Source organism: Ictalurus furcatus, chromosome 2 (genome assembly GCF_023375685.1).
Source record: "Ictalurus furcatus strain D&B chromosome 2, Billie_1.0, whole genome shotgun sequence".
Taxonomy (NCBI): Eukaryota; Metazoa; Chordata; class Actinopteri; order Siluriformes; family Ictaluridae; genus Ictalurus; species Ictalurus furcatus.
The window spans coordinates 684,217-702,194 of record NC_071256.1 but is presented as its reverse complement, the minus strand read 5'-3'; the positions used below and the strand labels follow the sequence as shown (position 1 = coordinate 702,194).

The 17,978-nt window shown below is 43.1% G+C and overlaps 2 protein-coding genes across 2 annotated transcripts; both read left to right on the top strand.

The window, feature by feature from the left end:
• Nucleotides 1–2,202: 2,202 nt before the first annotated feature.
• LOC128616997 (trace amine-associated receptor 13c-like) lies at nucleotides 2,203–3,195 on the top strand. The gene has a single exon (XM_053639920.1). It carries the CDS (start codon nucleotides 2,203–2,205, stop codon nucleotides 3,193–3,195), a length of 993 nt encoding a protein of 330 aa, XP_053495895.1.
• Nucleotides 3,196–12,050: 8,855 nt separating this feature from the next.
• On the top strand, nucleotides 12,051–13,043 carry LOC128618099 (trace amine-associated receptor 13c-like). Its single transcript, XM_053641509.1, has one exon. It carries the CDS (start codon nucleotides 12,051–12,053, stop codon nucleotides 13,041–13,043), a length of 993 nt encoding a protein of 330 aa, XP_053497484.1.
• Nucleotides 13,044–17,978: the final 4,935 nt, after the last annotated feature.

The following is a 17,978-nucleotide window of genomic DNA, read 5'->3' as shown; positions in this document are numbered from 1 at the left end:
TCATGTAGGTGGCTCTGCTTTTACTGGTGTTCATCGCCATAGTAACTTACACTCCACGGCTGACCTGCTCCAGGGCAGGTTTTGTTCTGGGTAAGAGAACTCAAACCCAACTTGGACCAATCAGCTGTGAGCAAAGTGACATATAAGTGACGCAACGAATTCAACTCCCCAGCGCAAACTGTAAGAAGAAGAGAACTTCACAGAGAAACATTTACTTAAAACAATTTACATTTATATTAAATGAAATTACATGAAAGTAAACCTATAAACGTAAACGTTTTCAACCAAAGTACGCACACATGCTCTTTTCCCATGTTGAACGCTATTGGCTGTTCTGTGCCGACGTCACGCGTTTATGTGCACGCGCTCGTGGACTAATCATAGCTTAAGGATCAAAGCCTGAGTTGACAGAGTATGTTGATAATCAGTGTCATGGTAGCAGTAAAGCCTGACTGGATTGGTTTGGTTTTGTCAACTCGAAACTAATCCCGTAACCCTGCGTTTGTTCAACTAGCTTCATGGAACAGGCCTCTGTTCCCTTAAAAAGTCACCACGCTATAGTGATGAATGACAGAAGGTGTTTTAAGGCATGCAGAAATGACAGCCTCTCATTTATAGTGGAAAAGCCTTTGACCTTATCCAACCAAAAAATAAAAAATAAACAGAGCACTGGGACAAAACTGTTATTTTTGCGCAAATATGCTAACGATTATTAGCTGGATTTTGTATCCTTTTTATAACACTGATTTATGTATATTCTCAGTTTAGGAACACACACAATGCCAGGATGGCTGGCACAACACAATTTCTTCATTTAATCTCGGCAGCTCAAAAACATCTCAGACTGGGGTGCCGTCTAGTGGCAAACAGGTAAAGTTGAATTAACCCGAAGACATGACAAAAACAGTCCTGCTCTGCTCACAACATTTATAACAATCAGTATGAGAACACACTTCTTTTCCCCAAATACATTATCTGATCAGACATGCAAAAACATTCAGATCACAGAACTCTTCTCTTGTGATTGGTGCTGTAGACATCTAAAATACAACCAATGGACATTTACACATTGAACAGTGCCACAAGTGATCATACAGCTGTGGAGACCGATCAGATTTTATGAGTGAAAATCAATATGTAGGTACATTCTTTGAGGTAGTGTTCAAATAGTATGTATTGTGCATTCAGTGCAGACGTTGGTATTGCTCTAGTTACTGTAGTCCAGCTATTATTATTGTAGCTATTAAATCTAGGATTAATAAATTAGGTGATGAACTGCACGGCTTAAATAAGTATGATTCGAGAATCCAGAAAACATCATTGGCCTTGTTTGATGAGGCTGATAGCACACAGGAAGAAGCGGTTGTTGTGGCGTTTTCTTGGGGACTTGGGTTTGGTAGTGCCTGCCTGTTGATACCTTCTGAAACAGACTGTTACCTGGATGGCCATGTGTCCTTGCAGATTTTGAATGACACACCCCTACTTGCACTTTGTCCGTGCTAGGGTAAGCAACGAAAAGAAGAATTAAGCTTGACTACATTTACAGCAGATGCCCTCATCCAGACTGACTTACATTTATCTCATTCATACAACTGAGCAGTTGAGGGTTAAGTGTCTCTCTGAAAGGCCTAGCAGTGGTAGATTGGCAGTGCTGGTAGTTGAACTAGCAAACTTCTGATCTGTAGTCCAGCATCTTAACCACTGAGCTACCACTGTATCCATTTAGTACACAAGCAGTGTTAGAATTTCTTTATCATTACAGACGGCCTGTGATGCTCAAATAACTATTCTACTATACTAAATAGTGTTGAGATTATATCCTGTCAACTGTTCATATTTATGATAATCATACCGTGTCATATAGTGTGTCTAAATCACATGTTTGTTTACTGTAGCTGGAGAACTTTATTTGGGACAAAGCCATGAAGAGACAGGAAAACACAGTGAATAAGGCATTATGGTTTACTGTGAAATGTTTTGTTAACTACTCACTAGTCAGTATTAGGCCTTTTGTTCCAACACAGCATGACATCATATGTATTCACATGCTGCCACTCAAACTCAGGGGGTGTGAGTAATTTATAAACTATAAAAACACCAGACCCGTTTGAGCCATAAGTCATTTGACTGTGACTTGTTGCAGGTACAGATTTACAATGTTAGCATCCAATATAGGATGTATTTCTGTGGCAGTATGACAGAATGAACCTGACGGAGTTTAACCAGTCTGATCGCTGTGAGCATTTCTCCTGTCCAGAGAGATCTGGATCTCCTGCAGTTTATATCTTACTGTACGTGTGTTCAGCTGCTGTGGTTCTTCTAACACTGTGTGGAAATCTTCTCATCATCATCTCTGTTCTTCACTTCAAGCAGCTTCACACACCGACAAACATGCTCGTGCTCTCTCTGGCGGTGTCGGATTTCCTCGTTGGAGCACTAATAATGCCATCGATGTTAATCTGGACGATTGAGTCATGCTGGATTTTTGGGAGAGATTTCTGCATCAGTTTTTGGTTGATTTGTTATTTCCTCGCAATCTCGTCCATCTATAATATCGCTCTGATCGCTGTGGATCGGTATTTGGCTCTCTCAAACCCCTTTCTCTACATGAACAGAGTGTCTGTGAGGATCACTGGTATTGTAATTGTATGTGTCTGGTGTGTGGTGCTGGCCTATAGCTCATTACTCTTATATTACAACGGAAACTTTACAAATACAGTAATGTGTCCTGGAGAGTGTTTTATCTTTCTGAATAAGGTTTCGTATGTAATTGATCTTATATTTTCATTTATATTTCCACTTTCTGTCATAATCATATTGTATACTCGAGTGTTTGTGATTGCTAAGAAACATGCCACTGCTATCAGAGAGCTTAATAATCACACACGGCCTAAAACACAGAAAATCACCTCACACTCGATGAAATCTGAGAGAAAAGCTGCTAAAGTCCTGGGCATTTTAGTGTCTGTGTTTCTGATGTGTTTACTTCCGTATTTTATTTACAGTTTATTAGGTGATGTTATTGAACTACAGACAGAATCTTTTCAGAAAGTTTCAATCATGTTTTGTCTTAATTCCACCATTAATCCTGTTATTTATGCTCTGTTTTACCCGTGGTTTAGGAGGTGCATTAAATTAATTATAACTCTGCGAATATTCCAGACAGACTCTGCATTAATCAATATTCTTTCATAAATAGCCTCTTTTTGATGATGTACCTAAATGTTGATTTTATATTAGATGTAATTTAAGTTTCTATAACAAATCTAATTCCCACCATCAATATAATAAATATTTACAGTACTGTACTATATAATATAAGAGCTTTATTCTGTTTGATATTATATATTATTCAATACGGTGTTGATCTGGATATTTGTGGAGAGGTTCCTGCAGTTTTTTTTTTGTTTTTGTTTTGTTTACTGTTTATTTTGCACAATATTATCCATCTATAATAACACTCTGATCACTGTGGGTCAGTATTTCACTCTCTATACAAACACAGTCTCTAGGAGGACTAAGTGTAGTATCATGTTCTTTAATCGGTGTGTGTCTGGTGTATAAACATAGCATTCTTTATTCCAAGGGAAACGTCGTGAGTTTTGTGACGTGTTCTGGGTCTGGGTTTTTGGTGTTTATTCTGTATTTTATTTACAGTTTATTAGGTGATGTCATCACACTACAGACAGAAACATTACAGAATTTATAAACAGGTTTTGTCTTAATTCCTCCATTAATCTATTAATTTATTTATAATCTGTGGGTTTAGGAGGTGCATTAAATTAATTATAACTCTGCATATATTCCAACCGAGCTCTGCATTAATAAATATTCTATCATTAATAATCTTTTTTTCTCTTTAGTTCTTCTGATGATATGGCTAAATATTGCTATTGTAAATAATTTTAACTTTAATTAAATAAATCAAATCTCCCAATACACCCCCCCCCCCCCCCCACACACACACACACACCCAATGTGTTAATTGTGTGCATTAACATGTATGGTCCAAGGGCAAATAAGTTTTCATAAGAAAAATATTAACTTGTGCTTTTATTGTGATATTTATAAAGTTGGTGTTATTAAGGTAAATGATCAATCTACAGTGTTATACAGATATTTAGGCATATTGAATCATTTTAAATGCAGATGAGTGCTGAGTGAATGTCTGTGTTTTCTGTCACTGCATTACAAATACAGTTTGCATGGTATTAAATCTTAAAGCTTTCATATTATTACAGCAATAAAAGTTTGAATTGGGGGCGGGGGGGGGGGCTTTGGCCTAATTTAAACATTAAATAAGACTATATTTATATAAAATAGTGCCACAAGTGAACTTATAGATATGGAGACAGATCAGACTTTACAAGTGTAGTAGATACTGTAGCGAGCTTAGACAACGGTGAGCTGAGCACAGACACACAAGAGGCTGTTTATGTGGCAAACGTGGAGAGTTTATTTTTTAGTTCTGTGGGTGTGAGGGTGCAAAGGAGGTGCAGTGGGGTGAAGTGCTCATGCGTTGGTGTCGTCTGTAGGGTTGCAGAGGGCATGCTGGGGGCTTCCAGAGCAGCTGAGATCCTGTTCTGCAGTCAGGGACCTCCATGTGTGCAGCCAGGGGGCGAAATTCTCCGTCGCGTCCGAATCTTCCGAAAGAAACACGCAACGAATTATTACACATACCTCGGGAACCCTCTCTCCCTTTGCTAGCGGAGGATGGCCCTTTTATACTCTCCTGGTGGTGGAGAGCAGCCACACTGATTATGACACACCCCTACTTGCACTTTGTCCGTGCTAGGGTAAGCAACAAAAAGAAGAATTAAGCTTGACTACATTTACAGCAGATGCCCTCATCCAGACTGACTTACATTTATCTCATTAATACAACTGAGCAGTTGAGGGTTAAGTGTCTCTCTGAAAGGCCTAGCAGTGGTAGATTGGCAGTGCTGGTAGTTGAACTAACAAACTTCTGATCCAGCATCTTAACCACTGAGCTACCACATTTAGTACACAAACATTGTTAGAATTTCTTTATCATTACAGACGGCCTGTGATGCTCAAATAACTATTCTACTATACTAAATAGTGTTGAGATTATATCCAGTCAACTGTTCATATTCATGATAATCATACCGTGTCATATAGTGTGTCTAAATATCACGTTTCTTTACTGTAGCTGGAGAACTTTATTTGGGACAAAGCCATGAAGAGACAGGAACACACAGCGAATAAAGCATTATGGTTTATTGTGAAAATGTTTTGTTAACTACTCACTAGACAGGGCCAACCAAGTTCTGCTCACGCCCGAGTCTGCTGACACGGCCAACCAAGTTCTGCTCACGCCCAAATCTGCTGACACGGCCAACCAAGTTCTCCTCACACCCGAGTCTGCTGACTCGGCCCACCAAGTTCTGCTCATGCCAGAGTCTGTTCACACGGCCCACGAAGTTCTACTCACGCCCGAGTGTGATGACACGGCCAACCAGTATCTGCTCACACCCGAAACTGACGTCATGACCAACCAGGTTCTGCTCATGCCTGAAGTGGACATCACAACCAACCAGGTTCTGCTCACATTTGAAACCGATGTCACAACCAATCAAGTTATGCTCACGCCAGATTCACCTGACACAACCAACCACGTTCTGCTCACACCTGAGTCTGTTGACACGACCAACCAAGTTCTCCTTATGCCTGAAACCAACGTCACGACCAAGTGAGTTATGCTCACACCTGAGTCTGTTGACACGACCAGCCAGGTTCTGCTCACGCCTTGCCTCGTTTATGCCTGTTTGTTGATCGCGTAGCCCATTGCCTGTTACTTCGACCATGCTATTGTCTCAGATCATATTACTGATAAATTTGGATTTATCTGCCTGACTCTCTCTAAATAAACTCTTATCTGTATATGCATCTGTCCTAACCTTCATTATGCGGAATACGTGACAAATTTACATGATTTTAGACTGTTTTATCTTGTTCAACTCCAAAACAGTGAAACTGTAAGACGAGTCACTGGCTTTAGGGAGGAAAGCGTGGTTAGGCAGCAATGTACCCTTGGTGTGACCCAAGAAAAAGTGTGTACAGAAGAGGTACAGCAAAAATACTTGAAGCTTGTTCACTTCCTTAGTAGATGTCAGGATGAGTATCAGAACAGATTTATTTTAAGGACAGAGGGTTAAAAGCTCCAAGTTTTCAAAGGGTGATGCTGAGAGTGAATCTAGAACTATGGCTAGATCCCACAATGGGACCATATGCATTGAAGCTGGCTTGAATGACCTGGGGTCTGTACCAGGAAGCTGGTTTAGGTGGCTAGGCAGGTAAGTTTCAGTTTAGTTTTTGCCAACCCTGGGTATTGGCTATCATGTAAGTGGCTCTGCTTTTACTGGTGTTCATCGCCATAGTAACTTACACTCCATGGCTGACCTGCTCCAGGGCAGGTTTTGTTCTGGGTAAGAGAACTCAAACCCAACTTGGACCAATCAGCTGTGAGCAAAGTGACATAAGTGACACAACGAATTCAAGTCCCCAGCGCAAACTGTAAGAAGAAGAGAACTTCACAGAGAAACATTTACTTAAAACAATTTACATTTTATTAAATGAATTTACATTTTATTAAATGAAATAGCTGTAGTCCAGCTATTATTGTTGTAGCTATTAAATCTAGGATTAATAAATTAGGTTATGAACCGCATGGCTTAAATAAGTATGATTCGAGAATCCAGAAAACATCCTTGGCCTTGTTTGATGAGGTTGATAGCACACAAGAAAAAGCATTTAGCATAACAATATGGGAAGTGCCTTGCACGTGTGACCGGTATCTGAAGCTTGGGTAAAATCATGCCTCTACTTATAGGCCTGCCATGATCAGGTGACGTGGCAATTAAGCGCGTTGCATGATATATATATGGCACCTGTGAACCACGCCGCCAGCCTTATTATCTTCAGCGAGACTGCATGTCTGTTGTTTGTGTGACAGAAACACTTCATTTCTACTCTATATTTTCTCAAAATCTCTAAGCTTTTCTATCCCTTTTTTTTTTAGAAAAAAAGAAAAGAAAAGAGAGGGAAGTAATGAGCGAGAAAGAATTCAGGAAGTGTGTTACAGCTTGCTCCCGTTTCATCACGGGGAATAGTGCACACTTTCTGGGTGAAGTGTTTAGGAGTGTAGCATGCGATGGCAGCCTCGAGAGGCTGCGCATGGTAATGCCTACATTAAGCAGCTCGGCTCGCGAATCGCACTCTTCTCAGAAGCCGAAGCAAGTTGGGTTTCAGAGCCTCGCGGATCTGGGCCGGCCACTGCCGAGGCAGCTAGCCGACTCAGGTTCGGGGAATCTCTTATGGATCTGGAAGAGGAGCCGGAGACGAGCGCTGCTCTATCTCTTGCTCTGTCTTCCGGGTTCGGCTCTCCGCTGGATTTTGGAGCACGCGTCGCGACTCCTCCTTCTGCTATGGAAAGCCAAAAGGGGAAGGAAAAAACACACACAAAAATAATAGTAATACGTAATTCCTCTCTGACTCTGAGGAGCCAGAAAGATGTGCAAAAAACTGAGAGCAGCATATAAAGAGCTGCTTGAAGTGATTACTAAGGCTGGATGAACCTTTTTCTCCCCAGTGAAAGTGAATCCATCACACTGCCGAAACTCCTCTTTCTTCCAGATGTGCATGACAAAATATCAGGCTTCTGGCGGAAAACCATGCATAAGCCATATTTATAACCCCACAATGTTGGATTATTCAGTCATTGTGGGGAATGAACGGCATGGCTATTTAGCTATGCCGAAGGTGGAGGAGGCGCTTGTGAGCTACCTCTCTCCATCGACAGCAGGTAATTAGGGGTGCCGGCTTTGCCATCCAAACCACCATGTAAGGCCACCGTGGCATGGGTGGGCAAGCCTATGCAGTAGTAGTCTTGCTTGTGGGTCACTGCAGACAATGACAGTGTTGCAGGCCTACCAAGTATGGCATATGGCATATGGCAGCATTCAAAAAAGCCAGTTCCTTCCCTGTTGTCTCAAGCTCACCCGGGCATCCACGAGTGCAGCCCGGGCCAGCACTAGTGCGAGGGAGACCCAGAAGGCGAGTATGGCAGCCCGCCAACCCCCGCAGACAGCCAGGGGAACCGGGCGGCCACATTCGCGGTCTGCTACTAGGCCTGATCTGAGAATGGTCATAAAGGATAAGCAGTCAAAGAAGAGCGGTCCTGAGGGGCCGTGGAGGGACGTATCAGGGGACATGAGGTTGTTAGGGCAGGTAGCCCCCAGTGCTACTGTAGGGTCTCCCCTAGCCAAGGCAGTCCCCATGTTTTCAGTATTCTCTGGTCAGAGAGCTGTCACAGCACAACGAAAATCTGATGCTTTCCCTCCAATAGAATGTGGAATAGTTAACGTAACTAAAAGGCCATTGGGCAGCGTGGAAAGTACTGCCAAATGTGTCTCCATGGGTTCTGTCTACCGTAGAAAAGGGTTACCGGGTCCAGTTTATAGCTCGACCCCCCCCGAAACACCCCCCCCCCCAGTTCAGAGGTGTGCTCACCACAGTAGTCAGCACAGTCCAGAACCCGATGTTAGCACAGGAAGTAAGTTCCCTTTGGACAAAGGGGCCATAGAACATGTACCCCGTTCCCTAAGGGAGGGAGGTTTTTACAGCCGTTATTTCCTGGTCCGCAAAAAAGGTGGGAGTATGTGGCCAATTTTAGATCTGCGTCATCTGAATCGTACTCTTCGGACATACGGGTTCAAGATGCTGACGCTCAAACTTATCGGGCCACAGATTCAGTTCGAGGACTGATTTGTGATGATAGATCTGAAAGATGCATATTTCCACATAGGAATATCGCCCAGTCACAGGAAGTTCCTGAGGTTTGCGTTTGGAGACAACACATACCAATTTCGGGTTCTTCCCTTCAGGCTAGCTTTATTCCCTCACACCTTCACAAAGTGCATGGATGCTGCTCTGGCTCCCTTGCGACTCCAGGGCATCCGTGTACTAAACTACCTGGACGACTATTTAATTCTAGCATGATCCAGGGAACAGGCGGTTCAACATCGAGATGTTGTTCTCGCCCACATGAAGAGCTTGGGGCTCAGGTTGAACCTCAAGAAAAGTATGCTTTCTCCAGTGCAGAGGACAACTTTTCTAGGGGTTATATGGGATTCTACTACGATGAGGGTGTTTCTATCCCCAACACGCGTAGGATCGATCCTATCAACTTTGAGCAAGATAAAGCTAGGTCTGGGCATCCCCTCCAGTCTCTACGAGAGAATGTTGGGCCTTGTGGCAGCAGCAGCCAACGTCATACCGTTGGGCCTATTGCACATGAGACCATTTCAGTGGTGGCTGAAAAGTCAGGGGCTTCATCTGAGGATGAAACCTCTGAGAGCAATCAGTGTCAGACAGCAATGCCTACGTGCTGTGAGTATTTGGAGGTGCCCACAGTTTCTAGCCTCGGGTCACACTCTAGGGACATCTCCTTACCGCAAGACAGTAATGACAGACGCATCCCTCACGGGCTGGGGTGCAGTCTTAAATGGTTGCCCAGCTCACGGTCTTTGGAGCGGCCCTCATCTGGAGTGGCATATAAATCGCCTAGAGATGCGGACTGTATTCCTAGCACTGAAATTCTTTCTTCCTCAGTTGAGAGGTCACCATGTGCTAGTTGTGGTCTCATATATCAACAACCAGCGAGGGTTACGTTCACACCCTCTGTTCAGGCAGGCACAACTAATCCTTCTCTGGGCAGAGGGAAAGATCTTGTCAGTGGGTGCAATGTACATTCCGGGCAGCCGGAATGTAGGGGCAGACATCCTGTCGAGGCAGGGGCTGAGGCCTGGGGGTTGGAGGCTTCATCCACAGGTGGTGGAGTCCTTATGGCGGAGGTTCGGACGAGCGGAAATGGATGTGTTCGCCACTGAGGAGACAACACACTGCCCACTGTTGTTCGCCCTCACTCCTCCCTCCCTCCCGCCCTCACTCCCCTGGCTCCTTCTACAATCAGGGTTACGTGGCCGCTGTTTCGGCCAGCCACGCCCCGGTTGATAGAGCCTCTGTGGGGCAACATCCTCTATCTTCGAGGTTCATGCGTGGTGTCAGATGGCTGAGGCCCATCTGCAGGCCGCGCATACCTTCCTGGGACCTTTCTGTGGTCTTGGAAGGTCTGTCAGGGGCCACATTTGAGCCCTTAGAGTCAGCCTCTGAGAAGCTTCTGACTCTAAAGGTAGCACTTCTGGCCCTGACATCTCTCAAGCAAGTGGGAGGTCTACAAGCTCACTCTGTTGCCAGTTCCTGCCTTGACTTTGCCCCTGGATTAGCCAAGACCTCCCTGTATCCTAGGCCGGATTATATTCCTAAAGTGCCTACATCGGCTGCCCAGCCTGTGGTGTTGCAGGTTTCCTGCCCTCCTCTGTTCCTCACACCGGAACAAGAGAGGATGCACCTGCTGTGTCCAGTAAGGGACTCTCTGTACTTACGTCTACCGCGCCGGCCAGTGGCGTAAGTCAGAGCAGCTGCTGGTCTGCTTTGGTGGCGACAGTAAAGGTGATGCTGTGTCAAAGCAGCGCATCTCTAATTGGATAGTGGAAGCAATCTCTATGGCTAATGAGCCGCGTGGTCTCGCCACGCCTCTGGGCATAAGAGCTCATTCCACTAGGGCGGTCGCCTCCTTGAAGGCTTTGTCCAAAGGGATACCATTGCAGGATGTGTGTGCTGCTGCAGGATGGTCTACACCACACACATTCATTCGTTATTACAGCCTGGATATTCATTACACCCCGGGCTCGAGTGTCTTGCAGTGACCCTCGGGCTTGGGTCTTTTTGAACAGGCCGTACCCTCGGTACGACTGAGCAGGTATTCCCGTTCCCATGGTGTTATGCTAAATGCAACGTCGAAGTTCCCTTTGAAAGGGAACGTCGGGGTTACGCATGTAACCCTGTTCCCTGAGAAGGGAACGAGACGTTGCATAGCTCTGTCATACGAGGGCAGGCCTGTGAATTGCGTCTTCGCTTCAGATAATAGAGGCTGATTGCGTGGTTCACAGGTGCCATATATAAATATATATATATCATGCGACGCGCTTAATTGCAAGGCAGGCCTATAAGTAGAGGCATGATTTTACACAAGCTTCAGATACCGGTCACGCGCGCAAGGCACTTCCCATACTGTTATGCTAAATGCAACGTCTCGTTCCCTTCACAGGGAAAAGGGTTACATGCGTAACCCTGACATTTTCTTGGGGACTTGGGTTTGGAAGTGCCCGCCTGTTGATTTCTTCTGAAACAGATGGTTACCTGGATGCCCATGTGTCCTTGCAGATTTTGAATGACACACCTCTACTTGCACTTTGTCCGTGCTAGGGTAAGCAATGAAAAGAAGAATTAAGCTTGACTACATTTACAGCAGATGCACTCATCCAGACTGACTTACATTTATCTCATTCATACAACTGAGCAGTTGAGGGTTAAGTGTCTCTCTGAAAGGCCTAGCAGTGGTAAACTGGCAGTGCGGGTAGTTGAACTAACAAACTTCTGATCTGTAGTCCAGCATCTTAACCACTGAGCTACCACTGTATCCATTTAGTACACAAGCAGTGTTAGAATTTCTTTATCATTACAGACGGCCTGTGATGCTCAAATAACTATTCTACTATACTAAATAGTGTTGAGATTATATCCTGTCAGCTGATCATATTTATGATAATCATACCGTGTCATATACTGTGTCTAAATATCACATGTTTGTTTACTGTAGCTGGAGAACTTTATTTGGGACAAAGCCATGAAGAGACAGGACACACAGCGAATAAGGCATGATGGTTTATTGTGAAAATGTTTTGTTAACTACTCACTAGTCAGTATTAGGCCTTTTGTTCCAACACAGCATGACATCATATGTATTCACATGCTGCCACTCAAACTCAGGGGGTGTGAGTAATTTATAAACTATAAAAACACCAGACCCGTTTGAGCCATAAGTCATTTGATTGTGACTTGTTGCAGGTACAGATTTACAATGTTAGCATCTAATATAGGATGAATTTCTGTGGCAGTATGACAGAATGAACCTGACGGAGTTTAACCAGTCTGATCTCTGTGAGCATTTCTCCTGTCCAGAGAGATCTGGATCTCCTGCAGTTTATATCTTACTGTACGTGTGTTCAGCTGCTGTGGTTCTTCTAACGGTGTGTGGAAATCTTCTCATCATCATCTCTGTCCTTCACTTCAAGCAGCTTCACACAGCAACAAACATGCTCGTGCTCTCTCTGGCTGTGTCGGATTTCCTCGTTGGAGCACTAATAATGCCGCCAGCGTTAATGTGGACGATCGAGTCATGCTGGATTTTTGGGAGAGATTTCTGCATCAGTTTTGGGTTAATTTGTGGTTTCCTCACCATCTTGTCCATCTATAATATCGTTCTGATCGCTGTGGATCGGTATTTGGCTCTCTCAAACCCCTTTCTCTACATGAACAGAGTGTCTGTGAGGATCACTGGTATTGTAATTGTATGTGTCTGGTGTGTGTTGCTGGCCTATAGCTCATTACTCTTATATTACAATGGAAACTTTTCAAATACTGTAATGTGTCCTGGAGAGTGTTCTCTCTTTCTGAATGATGTTTGGTCTGTAATTGACCTTATATTTTCATTTACATTTCCACTCTCTGTCATAATCATATTGTATACTCGAGTGTTTGTGATTGCTAAGAAACATGCCACTGCTATCAGAGAGCTTAATAATCACACACGGCCTAAAACACAGAAAATCACCTCACACTCGATGAAATCTGAGAGAAAAGCAGCTAAAGTCCTGGGCATTTTAGTGTCTGTGTTTCTGATGTGTTTACTTCCGTATTTTATTTACAGTTTATTAGGCGATGTTATTGAAATACATTCAGAAACATTTCAGAAACTTGCGATTGTGCTTTATCTTAATTCCACCATTAATCCTGTTATTTATGCTCTGTTTTACTCGTGGTTTAGGAGGTGCATTAAATTAATTATAACTCTGCGAATATTCCAGACAGACTCTACATTAATCAATATTCTTTCATAAATAGCCTCTTTTTGATGATGTGCTTAAATTTTGATTTTATATTAGACGTAATTTAAGCTTCTATAACAAATCTAATTCCCACCATCAATATAATAAATATTTAAAGTAATGTATTATATAATATAAGAGCATAATTTTGTTTGCTTATATATATATATATATATATATATATATATATATATATATATATATATATATATATATATATAAGCAAACAAAATTATCTCTTGGAGGACTGTGTGTCCTGTCATTTTCTTTAATTGGCAATGAATAATTTTATTTGCTCCATTCACATGTGAAGACATCTGATCTTTGTAAATCAAATCTACAGTGTTCTACAGATATTTAGGCATATTAAGTCATTTTAAAGGCAGATGAGTGCTGAGCGAATTCTCGTATTTTCTGACACTGCATTACAAATACAGTTTACATGTTATTAAGTCTTAAAACTTTCATGTTATGATTACAATGTGCATGTGACATGAGACATATGAATGGGGGAAAACCCCTGTGACTTAATTTAAATAATAAATATTACTTATTAAAAAAATGTTTTTCAAAAATTACTTAAAAAATGATAAAAAGTATGAATTAGGAAAAAAAGCAGAAAAAAAGCCAAAGACTCAACATCAGTATGGACTCATTTAGATACAGTCCATTACAAAAGATTTAAATGGCTTCTGAATAGATTCTTTTAGATTTTAATTCTGTGGTGAATGATGGAATTATTTACAATGCAATGTGTTAGAGCTGCTCATGAAAAATTTACAGTTATATAGATTTAAACCGTATTATCTTCTTCAACTCCTAAACAATGAAACTGTAAGATGAGTCTCTGGCTTTATGAAGGAAAGCGTGGTTAGGCAGCATTGTAATTTAATAAAGTGTGTACAATAGGGGTACATAGATACCACGTGAAGCTTGCTCACTTGCTTAATAGATGTCAGGATGAGTATCAGAACAGATTTATTTTAACGACAGAGGGTTAAAACCTCCAAGGGTTCAAAAGGTGATGGTGAGAGTTAATCTATAACTATAGCTAGATTCTACGATGGGCCCAAATGCTTTGAGGTTGGCTTAAATGACGTGTGCCCTTAAAAAAACAATCTTCCGGTTGTGCTGACTGACAGAAGTCCTAACCTTCATTACGTGGAATACTACACCCAAACATGGATGCAACAGGAAGACAGAGAAGACATCATGCCAAGGTAGTGAGGAACACCATACCGAGACTCAACTCTATTAAACTTCCTCAATGGATAGCCACGGATCCCCCAGTGCCATACGATGGATTTCTTGGCTACACTGAGTATTTTCTCTTTGAGTGCCAATTGCATTTTTTGAGCCTGGCGCACCCCAAGCCTAACCAGAGGCAGTGGCTAGGGTTCATACTCTCCAGGCTCGTTGGACAAGCCCGCCAGTGGGTGAAGCATCTGAACCGTACAGAATCCAAGGGTCTGCACAATGTAACTCAGTTTGTGGGACTATTAATTAAGGAGTTTGGTAGTCCAGAGTACTCCCCCAACCCGGATGACTGTTTGGAGAAGGCCTGCCTCATAGATAAACCTGACTTGCCGTTCACCACCTATTATGAGCAGGCAAACTAGGTAACCTCCTCCCCAAAGCTCCTGCCTAAGACCGTTATGTGGCCTCAGCAGCTGAGCTCCAGCCAGAGGTCAACATGGCGACCTCTTCTCCAGAGCTCCAGCAGGAGACCCACGAGGTGGTCTCACCTGCAGAGCTTCAAAATGTGATCCACAAGGCGATCTCATCCCCAGAGTTCCAGCGTGAGACTCACAAGGTTGTCTCATCTCCAGAGCTCCAGCATAAAGTCAAGTTCCTGCTAGAGGTCAATGAGGTGACCTCCCAAGCCATGTTCCTGTCTGAGGTCAAAGAGACAACCTTCCAAGCCACCTTCCCATCCAAGGTCGACAAAGCGATCTCCCAAGCCATGTTCACATCCAAGGTGGACAATGCGACCTCAAAAAACATGTTCCCATATGAGGTTGACCAGGTGACCTCCCACGCCATGTTCCTGTCCGAAGTCAAAGAGATAAAGTCTCAAGCCACGTTCCTGTCCGAGGTCGAAGAGACAGCCTCGCAAGCCGTGTTCCTATCTGAGGTCAAAGGGACGACCTCTCAAGCCATGTTCCTGTCTGAGGTCGAAGAGACAACCTCTCGAGCCAAGTTCCTGTCTGAGGTTGAAAAGACGACCTCTCAAGCCAAGTTCCTGTCTTAGGTCGAGGAGACGACCTCTCAAGATCGACAGTGAGATCGACCTCTGAGATCGACAATGTGACCTTCCACGTCAAGTTCCAGCCTGAAGCCAATGTCACAAACAACCAAGTTCTGCTCACGCTTGAGTCTGCTGACACGGACAACAAAGTCCTCATGCCTGAAACTGATGTCACGACCACCCAGAGTCTGCTCACGGCTGAAACCGACGTCACGACCAACCAAGTTCTGCTCACGCCCGAGTCTGATGACACGGCCAACCAAGTTCTGCTCACGCCCGAGTCTGCTGACACGGCCCACCAAGTGCTACTCACGCCCGAGTGTGAACAGCTTTGATAGAAACGATAGCTTAGAGACAGGCCGATAATTATTAAAGCAACCTTCATCCAAACCCTGTTTCTTAAGCAAAGGTTGAACAATAGCATGCTTTAAACAATTCGGGACCCCAGTATCCAAAGATGAATTTATCAACACCTGGATACTGGGGCCAATTTCAGAAAAGTTGCTTTTATAATCACAGAGGGAACAACATCAAGTGACGTGGACGTTATTTTCATCTGGTTAACCAGATCCCACAGTTCCTTTAGAGAAGCATTTTGTAATAGAAAAAGAAGCCGGTATAACAGCGAATTCAGGGACAGGTCTGAGAACTGTGAAGTGAAGGAAGAATGAATGGTAATTACTTTATCAGCAAAAAACATAAAAAATTTCTCACAAAGTTCAGCCGAGGATTCCCCATGGAATTGGCAACTCGGATTAACAATTCAATTTATCGTGGTGTATAAAATCTTATGTCTATGACAGTGTGTAGTAATTAAATCAGAAAAACGCCTAGATCTAGCTGCCTTTGCTGCATTCTGAAACTTAAATAGACAATCTTTAAAAATCTGAATTGACACAGTTAAATGATAATGCTTCCATCTCCGCTCGGCTTTACGACAAGCCTGTCTGAGAGAACCAGTATTATCCAGTAGAACCAGTAATAAGATTTACGATTTGGTTGTTTCAGCTTGAAAGGAACAATGGAATCTAAAATATTAGAGCAAAATGTGTAAAACAAGGCAATCAAATCATCAGGCCCAGAAGAAGACTCTGCAGCACCCAGGATAGATGTTTCAACAGCATTAGTTCAATAACTTTCACTAAACTGAGAGGCAGTGAATGTATTAATAAAACGGGAGAAATAGCCTAAAGGCCTTGTCACAACGGCAGAGCTCACAGCAGGGACATTAAAAACAATTGGCTTGTGATCAGAGAAGGAAGCATCTTCAATATTAACATCATCAACTGGGATTCCATATGACAGTATAAGGTCTAGAGTATGACCAAGGTCATGTTGCGTGATTTATATGTTGAATAAGACCAAAGGAATCCAAGATATTACAAAATTCAGTAACCAATGGTCGACCAGGGCAGCAGACATGCACATTAAAATCACCCAATAATAACATACGATCATACAACGGAACAATAGAAGTTAAAAAATCACAAAAATCACTTAAAAAAGCATTGTCCTGGTTAGGTGGCCTATAGATCAAAGCACAGAATAGCGTGGAAGAGGTCGACTCTAACACAACACACTGTACCTCAAACGACGAGTAAATCCCAACAGAAACTGTCTGTATGTTAAGTGATTGTCTAAAAACCATAGCAACCCCACCGCCCTTACCAGAAGGCCAGAAGGAGTACAAATACAGGGCCTTGGAGTACTAATAAAACAACAGTTCGGTGGACAGAGTTCTCAAAGACTGCTGACTCACCAGGACTAACCCAGGTCTCCGTCAGGAATAAAATATCCAAGTTATGTCTGGCAGAAAAGAAAATTTAAAAGGAAAGTTTTGTTGCACACGGACATAGCGTTAACTAGAGCCATATTCAGAGGAGACTGAGGTAACGAGATCAGATCCGGTGAAATGAATTCCAGTTGTCGGAGATTTAAACAGTTCGCTCTTCCCTGACGAATCTGTAATCGTGGAGGAGCACATCAATTAGCTGAATGTAAGAAGTCCAGGAAAATAGGCAGATGAAAAACATATCTGTAATCAAATGACCGTCGCATCAAGTGGAGTCCCGCCAAACTTATAGTAACCTAGGGAAACTCCATCGATTGAATGGAGGAAGCAGTTGTCCGTCTGATTCTCAGCCAAACACCAACACGATTCCGTCTCTTCCTGCGGCGACTCCTTAGAGGAGGAAAGCAGCAAGGTAGCCGGCGAGCGCACTCCACCGCGGGTTGGCTGGACGAGGATTGAAAATGAGAATGCAGAGTATGACAAAATTGCAGATGAGCTCCCATCCAGCTTTTGATGTTAAGCAAAGCTTGATGATTGTAGGTCAACACTGAATCTACATGATACCAGTGTGGCACGATACACAGTAAAAACAGCACCAATGCCAGACGAACAGGCATAACAGATAGAACAAACATGCAGACGTGAAACATAACAGAACATAACAGACGGGAAAGACAAGAGAGACGGCATGCCAACAGGTACACTGGCGCCATCTTGGGTCAAAGGTCTAAAGGATATTGTCCCCTTTTTGTAACATTGATTTATGTCTATTCTCCGTTTTAAGAACACACACAATGCCAGGATGGCTGGCACAACACAGTTTCTTCATTTAATCTCGGCAGCTCAAAAACATCTCAGACTGGGGCGCCGTCTAGTGGCGAACAGGTAAAGTTGAATTAACCCAAAG

Bases quoted from the DNA above. Each gene is read 5' to 3' on its own strand.
- LOC128616997 (XM_053639920.1), top strand. From the start codon at position 2,203: ATGAACCTGACGGAGTTTAACCAGTCTGATCGCTGTGAGCATTTCTCC.
- LOC128618099 (XM_053641509.1), top strand. From the start codon at position 12,051: ATGAACCTGACGGAGTTTAACCAGTCTGATCTCTGTGAGCATTTCTCC.